General features: G+C 42.8%; 1 protein-coding gene across 1 annotated transcript in view; it reads left to right on the forward strand.

The window, feature by feature from the left end:
* The window catches only part of ADGRA3 (adhesion G protein-coupled receptor A3), a 134,207-nt gene that overhangs the window by 32,301 nt on the left and 84,151 nt on the right, over positions 1–17,755 (forward strand). Inside the window, exons 3-4 of the mRNA XM_077815799.1 lie at positions 14,019–14,090; positions 17,151–17,222. Coding sequence (XP_077671925.1) covers positions 14,019–14,090; positions 17,151–17,222 — 144 coding nt within the window. The remainder of the gene's footprint in view (positions 1–14,018; positions 14,091–17,150; positions 17,223–17,755) is intronic.

A 17,755-nucleotide genomic window follows, 5' to 3' on the forward strand; every position in this document is an offset into this window, starting at 1 on the left:
TAGAACCTGCTCTTGAACCTGGAGGCAGTGACAGTTTCACCAACTGTGGGTACATTCAGTATCTTTCAAGAATGCTGAAGAGCTGCCAAAGATAACTTCTGTATTTCTCACTTTTCAAGAGCACAAAATTAACTTAGTACTGACAGCTAATTTATGAGTAATTTTTTTTAGTGAGACATAATTAACTGCTATGTTGATGCAGAAGAGGTTTTAAATTGTTTATTTTAAGACACTCATGTAGTTAAATCCAAAGTTAAGGTTTTGCTTTTTTTAAGTATATACCTAATCAACAGAATTCTAGTCAATATGCATGAATTTAAAAATCTGAAGGTGTTCTGATTTTTCAGGGGGATTTAAGCATTCCTCCGCAGTGTTTGCAGTCTAAACATTTTAGCATTGTAATTGCATCAGAATCACAAAGTAAAGCTGAGTATAAACTAAAGTTAGACTAGTCTGTTGCCTAAACTGTGTGTAATGCAAAACCAAGTAGCATAAATATGAAAAATAAGTGAAGTAGTTTTTTAAATTATTTAAGCTCTAGTAATTGTAGGTATTTTTAGTCTCTAAGTCAATCACATTTAAGCAAATATTTAAAGTTAAGCTTGTTCTTAAGTGGATACAGATCGAGCAGATCGAGGGACGTGATCGTTCCCCTCTATTCGACATTGGTGAGGCCTCATCTGGAGTACTGTGTCCAGTTTTGGGCCCCACACTACAAGAAGGATGTGGATAAATTGGAGAGAGTCCAACGAAGGGCAACAAAAATGATTAGGGGTCTATGTTAGAGGGCTTATTCCTTCACCCACTTACTTCCCTGGTCCTTCTCGCATGAACAGAGAGCAACAATACCCGAAGTCCAAAGGTGCAAACAATTCGATGTTTATTGGGGTGAACTTCCAGCAAGCATGATTCCAGTTTCCTTCCTTAGTATCCTCCTTCCCAGCTCTGACACCACAGAGCCTTACACCTGTGTCCCTGTTCCCATTCCTACCCTTAGCCAAACATGATTCCAACTTCCTTACTCCCATTCCCTGTTCCCATTTCCCCCTTTAGCAAAACATGATTCCAATTTTCTTACCCCCATTCCCTGTTCCCATCTCACACACCCACATGCCCACCCACACCCCATCACTTCCTCATTGACTACAGATTATATAGTAAAACTTGAGTTCTGCTTAGCTATACCTTAACCAATCATTTTCCTGAAATTTAACTAACCAATCCTAACATATTGTAACATGATTATGTAACCAATTATATCCCACCACCTTAATTAGTTTACACCCAGCAAAATTAATTATACAGCAGACAGGAACAATCACAAAACCAGACAGAGATTAACAGACAAACAACAGCAAAGTGGGAACTATAATGACAAGACAATACAGAAGTGAGGATTTCACATCCCAGCTATTGATAAGTGAGTTCTTGCCAGACAGGATGCTATCAAACTAAGTTTCCTTTTACATTTTCTAGGCACTTCCCTTTCTCTGGAGGTGACAGGAATACAATCCTGTCCTGATAGTGCCTAACAGCCCAATAGCACCTTATTTCAATGTGACTAGTTTGGAATGTGAGGATGTGACTGTTCGCTTCCCAGTTTATGGCTGCCTCTGCTGCTTAGCCAAAGGCCTGAGCCTAAGAACAGGGCCTCAATCTGTCACAGTAAGAGAAGGCCCTTACACTGGCAGACAGTGGTTTTGATTCTTTCTTTTATACCTCTGGAACTAGCCAAGTGATAAGAATACTCCTAAATTCTTAAAGTACAGGCCTTTGCAGACAGGCCTGAATATCTATATCCTAACAGTCTAGAACACATGACTTATGAGGAGAGGCTGAGGGAGCTGGGATTGTTTAGCCTGCAGAAGAGAGAAATGAGGGGGGATTTGATAGCTGCTTTCAACTACCTGAAAGGGGGTTCCAAAGAGGATGGCTCTAGACTGTTCTCAATGGTAGCAGATGACAGAACGAGGAGTAATGGTCTCAAGTTGCAGTGGGGGAGGTTTAGATTGGATATTAGGAAAAACTTTTTCACTAGGAGGGTGGTGAAACACTGGAATGTGTTACCTAGGGAGGTGGTAGAATCTCCTTCCTTAGAGGTTTTTAAGGTCAGGCTTGACAAAGCCCTGGTTGGGATGATTTAACTGGGAATTGGTCCTGCTTCAAGCAGGGGGTTGGACTAGATGACCTTCTGGGGTCCCTTCCAACCCTGATATTCTATGATTCTATGAAACGCTTAAATGCTTTCCCGAGTCTAAGCGTGAATGTTTTGTCTAGCTTCTGTGAAGGGTCTGGCAAGTGTTATGTTTATTTTTAAGAGCTTTTGGCACTTTCTTTGAGAAGATAGTTTTAAGTTTGGCACATTATTTATGGTTTTTTATAAGTAAAACCAGCTCATTTTCTCTTCCAACCCCAAGTCCCATATCCACTGGCTTCCAGAATTTTTAAACTTAAGTTCTTGTTCCCTGCCACCATCATGTATGGATAAGTTTTAAGTGATAAAACTCTAAACATCTACCTGTCTCTTTTCATATGGTTCTGTGGCAGTTGAGATCTGGTGAGGTTCTTGAACTACCAGTTATTTTTCAAGTAGTATCCCTATGGGCACTCCACGTTAGGTGTGCTTGCGTCCCTGCATTTAGGATTGGAGATCTATAGTAGTAGTGCCTGTTGGGCTGCATATGTACTCCTCCCCATTTTGCGCTGTGAGTGGCAGCTATATAGCGCTGTGAAGTCCAACTGCCCTCTGTTCCTTCTCAACAGCCCTTAGTCCAGGACAGAATTTATAGCACAGCCCTTTATAGAAAAGTCTCTAATGCCTTTAGTAGTGTTAGTGTTTCTGTTACCTTAGAGACTAACCAATTTATTTGAGCATAAGCTTTCGTGAGCTACAGCTCACTTCATCGGATGCATACTGTGGAAAGTGTAGAAGATCTTTTTATACACACAAAGCATGAAAAAATGGGTGTTTACCACTACAAAAGGTTTTCTCTCCCCCCACCCCACTCTCCTGCTGGTAATAGCTTATCTAAAGCGATCATACTCATTGTGATCGCTTTAGATAAGCTAATACCAGCAGGAGAGTGGGGTGGGGGGAGAGAAAACCTTTTGTAGTGGTAAACACCCATTTTTTCATGCTTTGTGTGTATAAAAAGATCTTCTACACTTTCCACAGTATGCATCCGATGAAGTGAGCTGTAGCTCACGAAAGCTTATGCTCAAATAAATTGGTTAGTCTCTAAGGTGCCACAAGTACTCCTTTTTGCGAATACAGACTAACACGGCTGTTACTCTGAAACCTGTCAGTGTTTCTGTTGAGAGTATATAGATAATAGTCGCTTTTATTTCTTTATTTTCTTCCCTTCCCTCCTGAGGTAAAAAAAATATTTTTTTTCTCTCCTCCCTGTTACTCCTTAGGTTAGAATAGTATTTTTTTCTACATTCTTCCCGTGCAGGGAGAACTTACCTATAAAGGTTATGCCTGGATCCCCTGGGTTTAATAGGTGCCTTTTCATAAGTGATGGGCACTCATGGCACATTCATTGCATGGGGGAGGGGCACATATCACAGAAATGCACCAATTGCCCAACTTAAAAGTGTGGACCCCAAAGAACCATGACCTGAAGTTAAAACTTTTAATGATGGAGAATGCCTGTCCTGGGCAGTGGTCACTTTTGTCACCATTTGCCACCCTGCACTCACACACTGAAAAGAGAAAAGCTGGACTCTCATAAAGATGGCAAGAAACAGACCCTGAGCTGGCCTATCAAGGAGCCATCCCAGAGAAAAGAGTCCCCCACAAAGTTGGTAGCCTCGACATCTGCAACTAGACTTAGTTCCATAGCTTATCCAGGGACCTTCAGTACTGGCACTACTAATAATTCCAAGGACCCTAAGATAGCAGGACCCACGTAAGACGGTAGCGTCACACAGTACTGGCAAAGAGGCCCAAAGCCTCCTACTAACCATACGGCACCAAGTGCTTCACTGATGAAGCCTTCGGCACCATCTACTGCCATTCAGGAGAATGCAGACTGAGCTTGGCACCGTCAGACCGACAACATCTGCACCCGTGCTAGACCTTTCACAGAACTGATGCACCAATTTCTAAACCTTTCACGGAACTGATGCAAGTACAGACCACCGTACTGATAATGTTGATGCCGGTACAACAGGAGTTCAGAAAGACATGCTTGTCTCTGAAGCCCTGGAGTCGCCTCTCCTCTGTACCGACCTCCCAGTGGGTACACACCTTCCCCTAGAGATGCAACTGATATCCCACCACTCCCCATCACCATCTAGAACTGCCCCCCTTTTCTAGAAAGGCAGATGAAGAGCCTTATCCAGTTACACTGTGCACCACTCTCTAATATCTGGGGGCTGCACAATGCGAATACACACACCCTCGGTACCAGGAGACCAGAACTGACCCAGGACCTTGATACAAGCATCCATGGATGCCACCTCATATGTCTTGCCCCCACACCAGCGCTATTGGGATCCTTGAGCTGTGTGCAGGCAATAGTTTCCCAAACTGCCCATTAATCAGAGGAACCAACACAGACACTCTGCGATCTTCTCTGTATTCAGGCCTCCCAAAACTGAGGTAGAATCTTTCGAGGAGCATGAGGAAGGACTGGAGAAGCAGGTCACACCACCAGCCAACATCTCCTCGTCCTTACCAGATGAGGCGATCATACCACAACTCCCCACATCTGCTGGTGACTTTAAACAATTTTGAGACACGTTTTGAAGGATAGCAGTCTTTCTTCAGATCCTGTTGAAGGAAGTGTGGGAACCACAACACAATCTGCTGGACATAGTGCAGACCTCCATATCCTCTAAAATCGCACTCCCCGTCAATGAGGACTTATTAGTAAGGCTAAGATTTAGTAATGGGTTATTTTTAGTAAAAGTCATGGACAGGTCATAGGCAAAAACCAAAAATTAATGGCCCATGGCCTGTCCATGACTTTTACTATAAATACTAATGACTAAATCTCTGCTCCTGGGGCCCCTCTGCTCTGGAGGCCCCCGGGAACTGTGCTCATGACAGCCTCCAGGGCTGGTGCTCCAGCCATCCCTGCGACCGCCCCAGTGACCTATGCTTGGGCGCTTCTCAGGGTTGCTGCTCCAACCTCCCCTGGAACTGCTGCTGCTCGGGTGGTCCCACGACCACCCCCGGGACCACAGCTGCACCGGCCACTGCTTGGAGCTCTCTAGGGCCAGCTGTACCGGCTACTGCTTGGGCGCTCCCTGTGGGGCCAGCTGCCTGGGCTGCCCAAGCAGTGATTGGTGCGGTTGTCACCGGGGCCACTATAGCAGCGGCTGGTGCTGTACCAGCCACTGCTTGGGCGCTCCTTGTGGGGCCAGGTGCCTGGGCCGCCCGCGCAGTGATTGGTGCGGCTGGCACCTGGGGTTGCTGCAGCTGCGGAAATCACGAAGATTGTGGAAAGTCACAGAATCTGTAACTTCCATGACAGAATTGCAGCCTTACTTATTGGGCCCAGCCAAGGTAGTCTGGCAGACCCCAGCCTCGATACCTTCTATATGTAAGTGGACTGACAAGAAATACTATGTCACTGCAAAAGATATGGACTTTTTATTCTCACACCTGACTCCGAATTCCCTCGTGGTTATGCAGTATATGAGAAGGGAAGACAGCATCGCTCCAGGACAATATAAGTATTGGAAGAGGCTAGATCTCTTTGGACATAAGGTGTACTTGTCAGCTAACCTCCATTATAGAATTGCCAACTACGAGACACTTTTGTCAAAGTACAACGGCATAAACTGTTCCAAACTAAATGGATTTATTGAACACATCCTGGAAGACTAAAGAACAACAATTCCAGGCACTTGTAGCTGAAGGCCAATTACTGGCACAAACAGCGTTGCAAGCCTCCATAGATGCTGCTGACATAGCAGCCCGGTCCATAGCAACATTGATAGTCATAGAATCATAGGACTGGAAGGGACCTCGAGGTCATCTAGTCCAGTCCCAAGCACTCATGGCAGGACTAAGTATTATCTAGACCATTCCTGGCAGATATTTGTCTAACCTGCTCTTAAAAATCTCCAATGATGGAGATTCCTCAACCTCCCTCAACTACCCTGACAGTTAAGAATTTTTTGCTAATGTCCAACCTAAACCTCCCTTGCTGCAATTTAAGACCATTGTTTCTTGTCCTATCCTCAGAGGTTAAGAACAACAATTTTTCTCCCTCCTCCTTGTACTTGAAAACTGTTATAATGTCCCCTCTCAGTCTTCTCTTTTCCAGACTAAACAATTTTTTCAGTCTTCCCTCATGGGTCATGTTTTCTAGATCTTTAATAATTTTTGTTGCTCTTCTCTGGACTTTCTCCAATTTGTCCACGTCGTTCCTGAAATGTGGTGCCCAGAACTCCAGTTGAGGCCTAATAGTGCAGAGTAGAGTGGAAGAATTACTTCTCCTGTCTTGCTTACAACGCTCCTGCTAATACATCCCAGGATGATGTTTGCTTTTTTTGCAACAGTGTTACACTGTTGACTCATATTTAGTTTATGGTCCACTATCATCCCCAGATCCTTTTCCGCAGTACTCCTTCCTAGGCAGTCATTTCCCATTTTGTATGTGTGCAACTGATTGTTCCTTCCTAAATGGAGTACTTTGCACTTGTCCTTATTGAATTTCATCCTGTTTACTTCAGACCATTTCTCCAGCTTGTCCAGATCATTTTTAATTTTAATCCTAGCCTCCAAAGCACTTGCAACCCCTCCCAGTTTGGTATCGCCCGCAAACTTTATAAGTGTACTCTCTATATGCCATTATCTAAATTATTGATGAAGATATTGAACCTAACCGGATCCAGAACTAATCCCTGCGAGACTCCACTCTTCATGCCCTGCCAGCATGACTGTGAACCACTGATAACTACTCTCTGGGAACTGTTTTCCAACCAGTTTTGCACCCACCTTATAGTAGCTCCATCTAGGTTGCATTTCCCTAGTTTGTTTATGAGAAGGTCATGCGAGACAGTATCAAAAGCTTTACCAAAGTGCAGATATACTACGTCAACCGCTTCCCCCATCCACAAAGCTTTTTACCCTGTCAAAGAAAGCTATCAGGTTGGTTTGATACGATTTGTTCTTGAGACTGGCTTCCTGGCTACACCTCTTGGGATTTCTGAAAGAAGTCCAGCCCACCTGGAAGAGCTTCCATTTGAAGGCTCCAAACTGTTTCCTGAGCAAACTGATGAATCCCTCCATTCATTAAAGGATTCAGGAGGGACATTACATCACTCAGCTTCTATACACCAACACTGAAGAGAAGACGGGGTAGGTACCAACCTACCCTGAGATCTCTACCTCCATCTTTCCTTCCATAATGACACTACAAAATGCAATGCAATGCGAACAACAGAGGCCTCCTCCCATGCGTAGACAGACCTCAACACAGTTGTCTGTGCCCCACCCACCTACCTCAAAACATGTTTTGAGAATGTGGTTGAAGCCTCGAGATGCCTCCCCTGGACCATGTGGTGCAATCATCGAAAATACTTCTTCAGTTTGGCAACCATTTGATCCCATTCCACCCAATGTGATGGAAGATCACCTCCAGCAAGTGGGTACTGGGAATCACCAGCAATGAGGTACTTGATTCCATTTCTCTCCCTCCCAGCTACCCACCCCCTCTCCCGTCCCTCTTCAAGGATCCTTCTCATGAGCACCTTCTGCGAGGTGAAATAAATCACCTCCTACAATTGGGTGCTGTAGAACCAGTCCCATTCCAACATAGAGGGAAAGGATTTTATTCCAACTGCTTCATAATCCACAAGAAAAACAGTGGTTAGAGGCTGATCCTAGATTTGAGAAACCTCAACAAGTTTGTGAAACTACAACGGTTCAAGATGGTCATGTTATCAACAATAATCCCAGCACTGGAATAGCGGGGGCTGGTTCTCTGCCCTCGATCTCCAAGATGCGTATTTCCACATTACCATACACTCTTCTCATGGGAGATGCCTCAGATTTGTCTTGGGGTTGGAGCATTATCTTTACAAGGTATTACCCTTTCCACAGCACCCAAAGCTAGACGATTGTCTGATCAAAGCTCCTTCTCGAGCCGATGCACTTATAGCCATATGAAAGATGATGGACCTCTTTTCAAAATTAGGTCTCAAAATAAACACGCTAAAATCAACATAGACAATGGTACAACAACTGGAATTTATCGGAGCATTAGAGACCAAAGGCTTCCTACCAACCCACAGATTTGCCACGATAGTCTAATTACCCGCGTTCAAATCAGTCCACAGGTCTTAGTCAGAATTTGTTTACAGTTGGTCCATCATATGGTGGGCTGCATTCATGGTAAAACATGCCAGATTACATATATGCTGCCTCCAGGACTGGCTCCAAACAGTTTGTGCCACACAGACACAGCCTCAACAAATCTCAGTCGATACCACTGAAAGTCAGGGACTTGTTAGACTGATGGACAAAACCCCACGATGTCTGTACTGTTCCTGCAGCTATCACCATCCCTGATACAGACAGCCGACACTCCCTACTCAGCTGGGGAGTACACCTACAGAACCACACGGTACAGGGCATGCAGTCCCCATCAGAGTCAACATGCAGTTCACAATGCATGCCTACGCTTCTACCAATACTCAAGAACAAAAACATAAGGATATCAACAGACGAGGGAGAGAAGTGTCAATCCCTGTGCACTGAAGTGCTAAAAATTGTGGAACTGGTGCATCCAGCATGGCATCAGTATCTTGGCCACATGCATACCGGGTCACCAAAACACACCAATGGACTCTTTTTAAGCAGGAAATTCTCACAAGATAATGAATGGAAGATAGATACAACAACCCTACTAGCAATCTTCAGCCGGTGGGAATTCCTGAACATAGATCTATTCGCCATACCAGAAAACACCAAATGCCCACTATGAGCTTGGGTCACCAATCTCTGGGAGGTGCCTTTCTTATCAAATGGGATGCACCTCTCCTCTATGCTTTTCCACCTTTTCCCTTACTATTCAAGGTGCTAGACAAGGTAAGGTAGAAGGAGCCAGAGTAATCCTAATAGCCTCAACATGGCCCCGAAAATGTGGTATCCTTACCTATTGAGCATGGTGGTTTGTCCACTGATAACCCTTCAACTGGCTCCACGCCTCCTCTCTTAGAACGCACACCGAATTCACCATCCGATTCTGGAGCGTCTCTGTCTGAAGGCATGGTTCTAGGCTCATGAGGTGACCTGTTCTGCAGAGGTAAAGGAGATCCTTTTAAATAGCAGATACTTCACCACGTGTTAGATTTACCATCACAAATGGAAAAGGTTCCAGGGTTGGTGTGACAACAAACATGTCTCAGCGCTGAGCTCTCTTTTACCACTCATACTGGATTACATCCTAGAGCTCAAAAAGTCAGGACTATCCACAAGCTCCATTAGAGTACATCTTGCTGCCATTATAGCATTTAATTATAAGACTGATGATCATTTGGTATTTACCCATTTGATGATACAGAGATTCCTCAAGGGCCTTCAAAACCTATGCCCAGAAGTCTAAGATCCCATCCCACATTGGGATCTCATCCTAGTCTTATACTGCTTCACCAGCTCCCCGTTTGAATCCATGGCAACCTGTTACTACATACACGTATGCATGAAGACACCCTTTCTCATAGCCATCACATATGCTCGATTGGTAGGGGAAATACGGCTCTCATGGCGTACCCCCGTACACAGTTTTCTTCCAGAATAAGGTCATGTTATGATCACACCCAAAGTGGTGACCCAAAGTATCGTCATTGTTTTATCTGAACTAACATAGTCACCTTCAATCCTTCTTCCCCAAACCACATGGGAAAAAAAGCAAGAAGCCACATTGCACATCTTTGATGTTAGAAGGGAGCTTGCCTTTTATCTCGACAGAACTAAACTGTTCAGAAAATCACCATGATTATGCCTGTCTTTTACAGAAGGATCAAGAGGATCTGCCATATCTAAGCAAGTGCTCTCAATATGGATTTCAGAATGCATTCATCTTTGCTATGGGCAACATAACCTACAACCACCGCTAGGAGCTCAAACTCATTCTACTCAATTGCTTTCCACTTAGATAGCCTTCCTGAAAAGTGTGCCAGTTATGGACATTTGTAAAGCAGCTACCTGGATGTCAACGGACACATTCATACATCATTACGCATCACCCAGGACTTGGCATCAGATACTGTACTAGGACAGACTGTCCTATCCTCTTCAACAAATCCAACTCCAAAGCCCCAGCCTACTAACTAAGGGCACTGCTCTACAGTCACCTAAATTGGAGCACCCATAGGGAGACTACTAGAAGAAGGGAAGATTTTTTACCCTGTGTAGTAATTGAAGTTCTTCAAGATGTGTCCCCCTGTAGGTGTTCCACTACCAGCCCTCCTCCCCTGTGTTTAGGAGTTCAAACATGGACTCTGCGGTAGAGAAGAAACTGTGTGCGGGCGGTTGGACTGCTAAGCGCTGTATGCCCACTGCTCGCAAGGCGAGATGGGGAGGAGTGCAAGTATGGTTTAACAGGCACTGCTACTGAAGAGCTTCAATCCTAGACACAGACACAAGCACACCTAAAGTGGAGCACCTAGAGGGGAACACATCTCAAAGAACCTCAGTTACTGCACAGGGTGAGTAACCCTCACTTCCCGGGCTTAAACAAGAAAGGGCTGCAGGAAGTATCTTAGGAGTCCTTGATTCTGGAATTCACTTCCCCCACGATAGTCTGTAATAACCTGGATTAATAGACTGCCAGAGCATGTTGCCAAGATTTGTTTTCATAGGTTTTTCCATGAGGGAGAGTTTCAATTTATGTGGATACAGGACAGTGAAGAAAAGGTAATATGGTCCATATCTACAGTTTTAGTTATTTGTATTTTGTGCATTTGTTAATGTACCTAAAGCAATGTAGAGGTGGTTTTCAAATAAATAAGAAATAATTCAAAGAATAAATGTCTCCTGTTCTCCATGCTCAAGATATGGGTGATGGGAAGAGGGTGTGTAGTCTTCTCGTATCTGCCATAGCATCAGTAGCTAAGTCAGCAGCACCCTTGAGGGAAGCTGGCTGTATAGCCCTCCAGACACCTGGGTTATTGTCTCTTCCCACCATTGTTCAGAGAGAAGATGGACTCCAAGTCATTGCACTGGAAAAGATAGTCCAAATAAGCGAGATCAGAAGGAGCACTTCCATGAGACCTTAGATTCACAGCACCAAAGCTCTCCTTGCCTAAAAAGGTCCCCTCCAAATACCAGAAAATCCTTTAGGAGTGAAATTTATACTTGATGTAGGCATACATGTGTGACAGTAGAGACTTTATCCCCTTGTTTGAGTGATGTGCACCTTTATCTGGTGGCAGAATATTCACCAGTGTAGTAGATTCAGGAGATACTTCTGTTCTCCCCCTCCCCACCTTTACCTTTACCTGGGGATTTTAGATTTCCCCCTCTCCCCAGGTTTATAATTTTTTTGGATTGCAGCAGCCGTTTGGTGGCCCTCATGTGATGAGCAAACATTTAGAAATAAATGCATCAAATCCATGACTAATCAAAATAAACACAAATATGTATTTAGACTTCAAGGATGAAATCCTGACACACACACACACACACACACACACACACACACACACACACACACACACACACACACACACACACACACACACACACACACACACACACACACACACACACACACACACACACACACACACACACACACACAATGAGAAAACTCCGACTGATGTCAGTGTTGCCAGAATTTTACCCCAGAGAAATAACATAAGAGACGTTTGAGATTAAATTGGTAAGCAACCAAGAGTTTGAATGAATAAGGAGTTGGGAACATGTTTTTAGAGTTCATCTGCTATGGTTGTTTGTTCTAAAACTATATAAATACTGGCCAGACAGATTATTTCTCTGTCTCAAATTAAACTGTAATGTGTATCAAGGTAAGAACCAAAAGTACAAATCAAACTTAGAGTTCATAAAATAACGAGGAGTCCAGTGGCACCTAAAAGACTAACAGATTTATTTGGACATAAGCTTTCGTGGGTAAAAAACCCACTTCTTCAGATACATGGAGTGAAAATTACAGATGCAGGCATAAATATGCTGGCACATGAAGAGAAGGAAATGACCTTACAAGTGGAGAACCCGTATTGACAGTTCAGTCAGGTTGGATGTGGTCCACTCCCAATAACTGCTGAGGTGTCTATACCAAGAGAGGGAAAGTTGCTTTTGTAGTGAGCCAGCCACCTTCAGTCCTTATTCAAGCTCAAATTAATGGTGTTAAACTTGCGAATGAATTTTAGTTCTGCAGTTTCTCTTTGAAGTCTGTTTCTGAAGTTTTTCTGTTGAAGTATATCTATTTTTAAGTCTGTTATAGAATGTCCAGGGAGATTGAAGTGTTCTCCTACTGGCTTTTGTATGTTACCATTCCTGATGTCTGATTTGTGTCCATTTATTCTTTTGCGTAGAGACTGTCTGGTTTGGCCAATGTACATGGCCGAGGGGCATTGCTGGCACATGGCATATATCACATTAGTAGATGTGCAGGTGAATGAGTCCTGGATGATGTGTCTCATGTGGTTGGGTCCTCTGATGGTGTTGCTAGAGTAGATATGGAGACAGAGTAGGCAACGGGGTTTGTTACAGGGATTGGTTCCTGGGTTGGTGTTTCTGTGGCATGGTGTGTGGTTGCTGTTGAGTATTTGCTTCAGGTTGGGGGGCTGTCTACAAGCGAGGACTGGCCTGCCTCCCAAGGTCTGTGAGAGTGAGGGATTGTTTTCCAGGATAGGTTGTAAATAGTCAATGATGTGCTGGAGAGGTTTTAGCTGGGGGCTGTACATGATGGCCAGTGGTGTTCTGTTATTTTCCTTGTTGGGCCTGGCCTATAGTAGGTGACTTCTGGGTACCTGTCTCACTCTGTCAGTCTGTTTCCTCACTTCCCCAGGTGTATTGTAGTTTTAAAAATGCTTGATAAAGATCTTGTACGTGTTTGTCTCTGAGGGATTGGAGCAAATTCGGTTGTATCTTAGGGCTTGGCTGTAGACAGTGGATCGTGTGATGTGTCCTGGATGGAAGCTGGAGGCATGTCGGTAAGTATGTCGGTCAGTAGGTTTCTGGTATAGGGTGGTGTTTATGTGACCATCACTTATTTGCACTGTAGTGTCCAGGAAGTGGATCTCTTGTGTGGACTGGTCCAGGCTGAGGTTGATGGTGGGATGGAAATAATTGAAATCATGGTGGAATTCTTCAAGGGCTTCTTTTCCATGGGTCCATATGATGAAGATGTCATCAGTGTAGCGCAAGTAGAGCAGGGGAGCTAGGGGATGAGAGCTGAGGAAGCGTTGTTCTAAGTCAGCCATAAAAATGTTGGCATACTGTGGGACCATGCAGGTACCCATAGCAGTGCCACTGACTTGAAGGTATAAGTTGTCCCCAAATCAGGACAAATCACATGATCCATTGTCTACAGCCATCCTACCTCCAGCTGGTATGCTGATCCAAGTCCCTGATCCTACACCATTGAAGTCAGTGGGAGCTTAAACATTGAATTCAGTGGGCACAGGATGTTGCCTCACTTTCTTTGCTCAATGGTTCATCAACACAGAGCAGTAAAACTCAGCAGAAAAGAAAAATGACATTACATACTGCTCAATGTAGTCTAATGAGCATGATGCAATATATTACATCTTTGACAGATTCCCACCCTTACAATATGGTAAGAGATACAGTTGATAGCATATTTAAATGAAAATAAGAAATGTTTATATCCCTTATTGTGGAAAATATCAAAGATAATGAGTAAAATTTGAAAAATGTTAGAAAAATAAGTGTGTATTCTGTGCTTTCTGACAAGTCAGGAGGAGGCTCATTTGCAATTTAAAGGTGTTAAGTTCTATATATAAAAAGTCAGTTTCTCTGCCATAAATTTTAATATTTGACCTTTCTCTTTTACACATTTTTTTAACAGGGACCTAAAGAACAATCTTATTAATATTATAGATCCAGGAGCTTTTATGGGGCTTCCATCTCTAAAAAGACTGTAAGTATCTTATTTAGTTTTATGATTTTTTTCAGATTCAGATTAAGTTTGAGGGGTTGGCAGTTTAAAAGCAAACACAATCACCATCTCCTGTAATTGAGCACATTTAATGTAGAAATCATTGAAAGACCACACATGAAACTTCGTTGCCATTTTCAGAGCTGCTTTTCTGAGTGGAACCATGCTTTGGAGAGCTACGTTTGGCTTGCCAATCTTTCATAACCAGATTTATTGGATATTTTCTGTCAGTAATTGCGCTATCATTCTTCCTGTGTATTATGTCTTGAGCCACAAGTGGCTTCATATTCATCTAAAGCTTTGATGTCATCAGGAATAACCCTCTGAAGTACAGAGAACTACTTCACAGTGACTTCCTTTAAAAGGTCATAGAAGAATACCAAGTCTCTAGTTATTAATATCTTAGTGAAAGTTACAGTGCTGTTAATGCCACTTTATTAAGGTTGTGCCAACTCTCCTATTATACATATTTCTTGGATTTCGGTCTGGGCTATAAAAACTTGCTCCAGGCTGAAACTTGGAAAACAAGATCCCAGCATGAGAACCATCCGTTTTTATTCCTTTCTCTGAAAGATTTTCAAAAATCTGTGGGGCAGCTTTTAAGTTATAGAATTTTTAGCAATGTTTAGTATTAATATACTGTTGTGACCAATGCTCTAGAAATATCTTAGTAGCTCCTAATTAGCTCATGTTATAGGCACTATATAAATCAGTCAGTCAGATCTCAGCTCAGGAAAGTACTTAAGCATGTGCTTAAAATTTAAGCATTTTAAAAAAATTAAATGCTTAACTGGCTCATCTAACAGCTCGTTTCTTTGGTACCTCTAACCTGCTCATGTGCAATAGTGGGAGTAGACAGCATAATACTACAATGGCTCCAAATCATTCATCTCTAACAGAATTCTGAGAATGGTGGCTGGTAACTGCTCCTCTTCCCTAAAGGTCCTCACTCGTGGAGTGCTGTGAAAAGTTATAAAACTGTCAACAGTATGCTGATGATTCAGTTGTATGTCTTGTTCTCCATTAATGCAACCACCACCACTAAGGGCTAGTCTACACTGACAATGTTAAAGCGCTGCTATGGCAGTGCTTTAACGTGGCTTGTGTAGTTGCAGCAGAGCGCTGGGGAGAGGTCTCTCAGCACTCCAGAAGAACCACCTCCACAAGGAGCCAGTTAAGCATGGCTCCCAGCGCTGGTGCACTGTCCACGCTGGTGCACTGTCCACACTGGTGCTTTACAGCGCTGAAACTTGCTGCGCTCAGGGGGGTGTTTTTTCACACCCTTAAGCAAGAAAGTTGCAGAGCTGTAAAGTGCCAGTGTAGACGAGGCCTGAGTTGTCCAAATACCGTGAAGACATCAGGTCCTGGAAGAAAAGCAGCTGGCTGAAATTCAGCTCAGGCAAGACTGAAATAATGCTGTCTGGAAGGGAGAAATGTTTGGAAGAGCTTGTTAGAAGTGGTGTGAAGCCTCTGGGTCCTGTTTGAGTCCTCATAAGGCTTGGATGTTCATGTAACATCTAAAAATACCATTTTTACCTCCATTGTGCGATGAGCGCCTTCCCACAGTGTTCTTCTCCAGATTGGATTAGTGGGAGATGCTGTATTTGAAGCTTAATGTGAAAACAATGCACGGGCTGCTGCTGATTGAAAACCTCTATGGTTTGGGCTGCTGTGAACTCATCAAGCCCATCAGCTGTTGCCAGTTTAAGACCTCGGTACTATCTTCAAAACAACAAATGGACCAAGCCACAGCTATATTAAATCTATTAACCACTGAGACGGTTGTGCCGCTCTGGGGAGGTGTGGATTGCAAAGACCATAATGAAGCACCTGAGAACTAGAGAGGGAGCATTTTTGCAGGGCTCTGACTACGGAATGAATATCCAGAGGAGTTCAGGCAAATCTAGAGATCATCTTTAGGAAATGATGTAAAACCTTCTTTTTTGGCAAAGTGTTTCCACCAATTAACAAAGAATACTCACAGTACTAAAAGCTCATCTGCCTGCCCTGCTTCCTATGTAAAAAGGCAAACAAATCAATCAACCAATCAAAAACGTAACCTTTTATACTCCAAAACAGGGAAGAGCCAGAGGATCCATGAGGTTCATTAGGGACTTGATGTTGCTAATTGATTTTATATGGAAGCTGTTGTGATACTTCAGTGATGGGTGCCAGCATAAAACCTTATGATATATAGATAACATGCTAAGAGCCAAAAGGCCTCTTCCAACTCCATAAAATTTGGAGGATCTTGAAAGAAACTGGTTGATAGTAATTAATTTTTGAACTCCTCAAAACTGTAGTGATTGTAAAATGCATGTGCCTTCCTATGACTTTCGATGGTGAAAGTCCTCACATGGATTCTAGCAGTTTATCTGTCATTGAAAAAAAAATCTGTTATGCCTAAAGGGAAATTAAATTGAGTAATCATCTTTTGAAGACTTAAAAAATAAGCAGTTGAGGGACCAAATCTGTGTTTCTTACATTAAGTAGTATTTACATGTACAAATATTCCAATGCAAATTTGGGCCTAGAGGGCTGAATTTTCTTTAGTGGGGCCATTTTGCAATTTGAATAATCTACACTAGAAACTTGCTGGTATAATAGTGTTGGTTATGGGTGTGATATTTTTGACATTTCTGTACTGGCAAAAACTTTAATGTGGACAAAATTTTATTACACATAAAATTCCTTTTCACAATGTCACATATTTTGCTCTGGGATCTTGTATAAACTATACTGGCAAAAGCACCTTCTTATTGGTATAAGCTGTGTCTATGCTACGAGTGTATGCTGGTATAGTTATGACAGCAAGCCTTTCCTATGCTGACCTTGCCTAAGTAACAAAAGCATTTTGAAAGAGTTCAGCACGTAGTCAAATAGGCCAACATCTTCTGTTTTCTGTTCATGAAGACTATGTTTAGCATGACCCATTATTCAGGTAAACCAGTTAAAGTACCTTTTTTGTAGTGTGTGTGTATATATATATATTGTATGATGAAATGAAGCAATTAATATTTGTTTTGCTTTTTCTCCTTGTAGAGATTTAAGTAACAACAAAATAGGCTGCCTGAATGCAGATATATTTAGAGGACTCATAAATCTTGTTAGATTGTAAGTATAATTCTGTTGTACATGTTTGAGAGAGAATTTATAGTTCTCATTTAATTCAACCTTTTTTTTATTTCAGTGGGACTACTAATGCTTAAAGTTGAGCACAAGCTTAAATGCTTCACTAGATCAAGGCCATAATGGTTACATGCGTTGCCTACAGTCGGCTAGTCAATGGGAGAATAAAGAATAGAACCAGTCCCGTGCCCTGTCTGCTGTTGCCTCCCCTAGTTTTGCATTCTTGGAAAATATAGGAAAGAAGAAAAAGGGGTACTTGTCTGTAATACATATTTTCCCTAGAAGACTATTTCAGCATTACATTATCTTTTAACTTTTGTCCTTCATGCCAGAGCATCAAGGTGACTATCCTCCTTGTAGAGAACTTGATGAGATGTCCTTTGGACACCTAGAAGGTTTGTGGTTTTTTTAGTTGGCAAAAAAGGTTGTATTCCACAGACACAGAACACTACCTTTGCCCCATGTGTTGCTTGGTGTCTCTGCAGCACTTCCAGATGAGCCACATAAGAGAAAATCTA

This window comes from Eretmochelys imbricata, chromosome 4, assembly GCF_965152235.1.
Source record: "Eretmochelys imbricata isolate rEreImb1 chromosome 4, rEreImb1.hap1, whole genome shotgun sequence".
NCBI classification, from domain to species: Eukaryota; Metazoa; Chordata; order Testudines; family Cheloniidae; genus Eretmochelys; species Eretmochelys imbricata.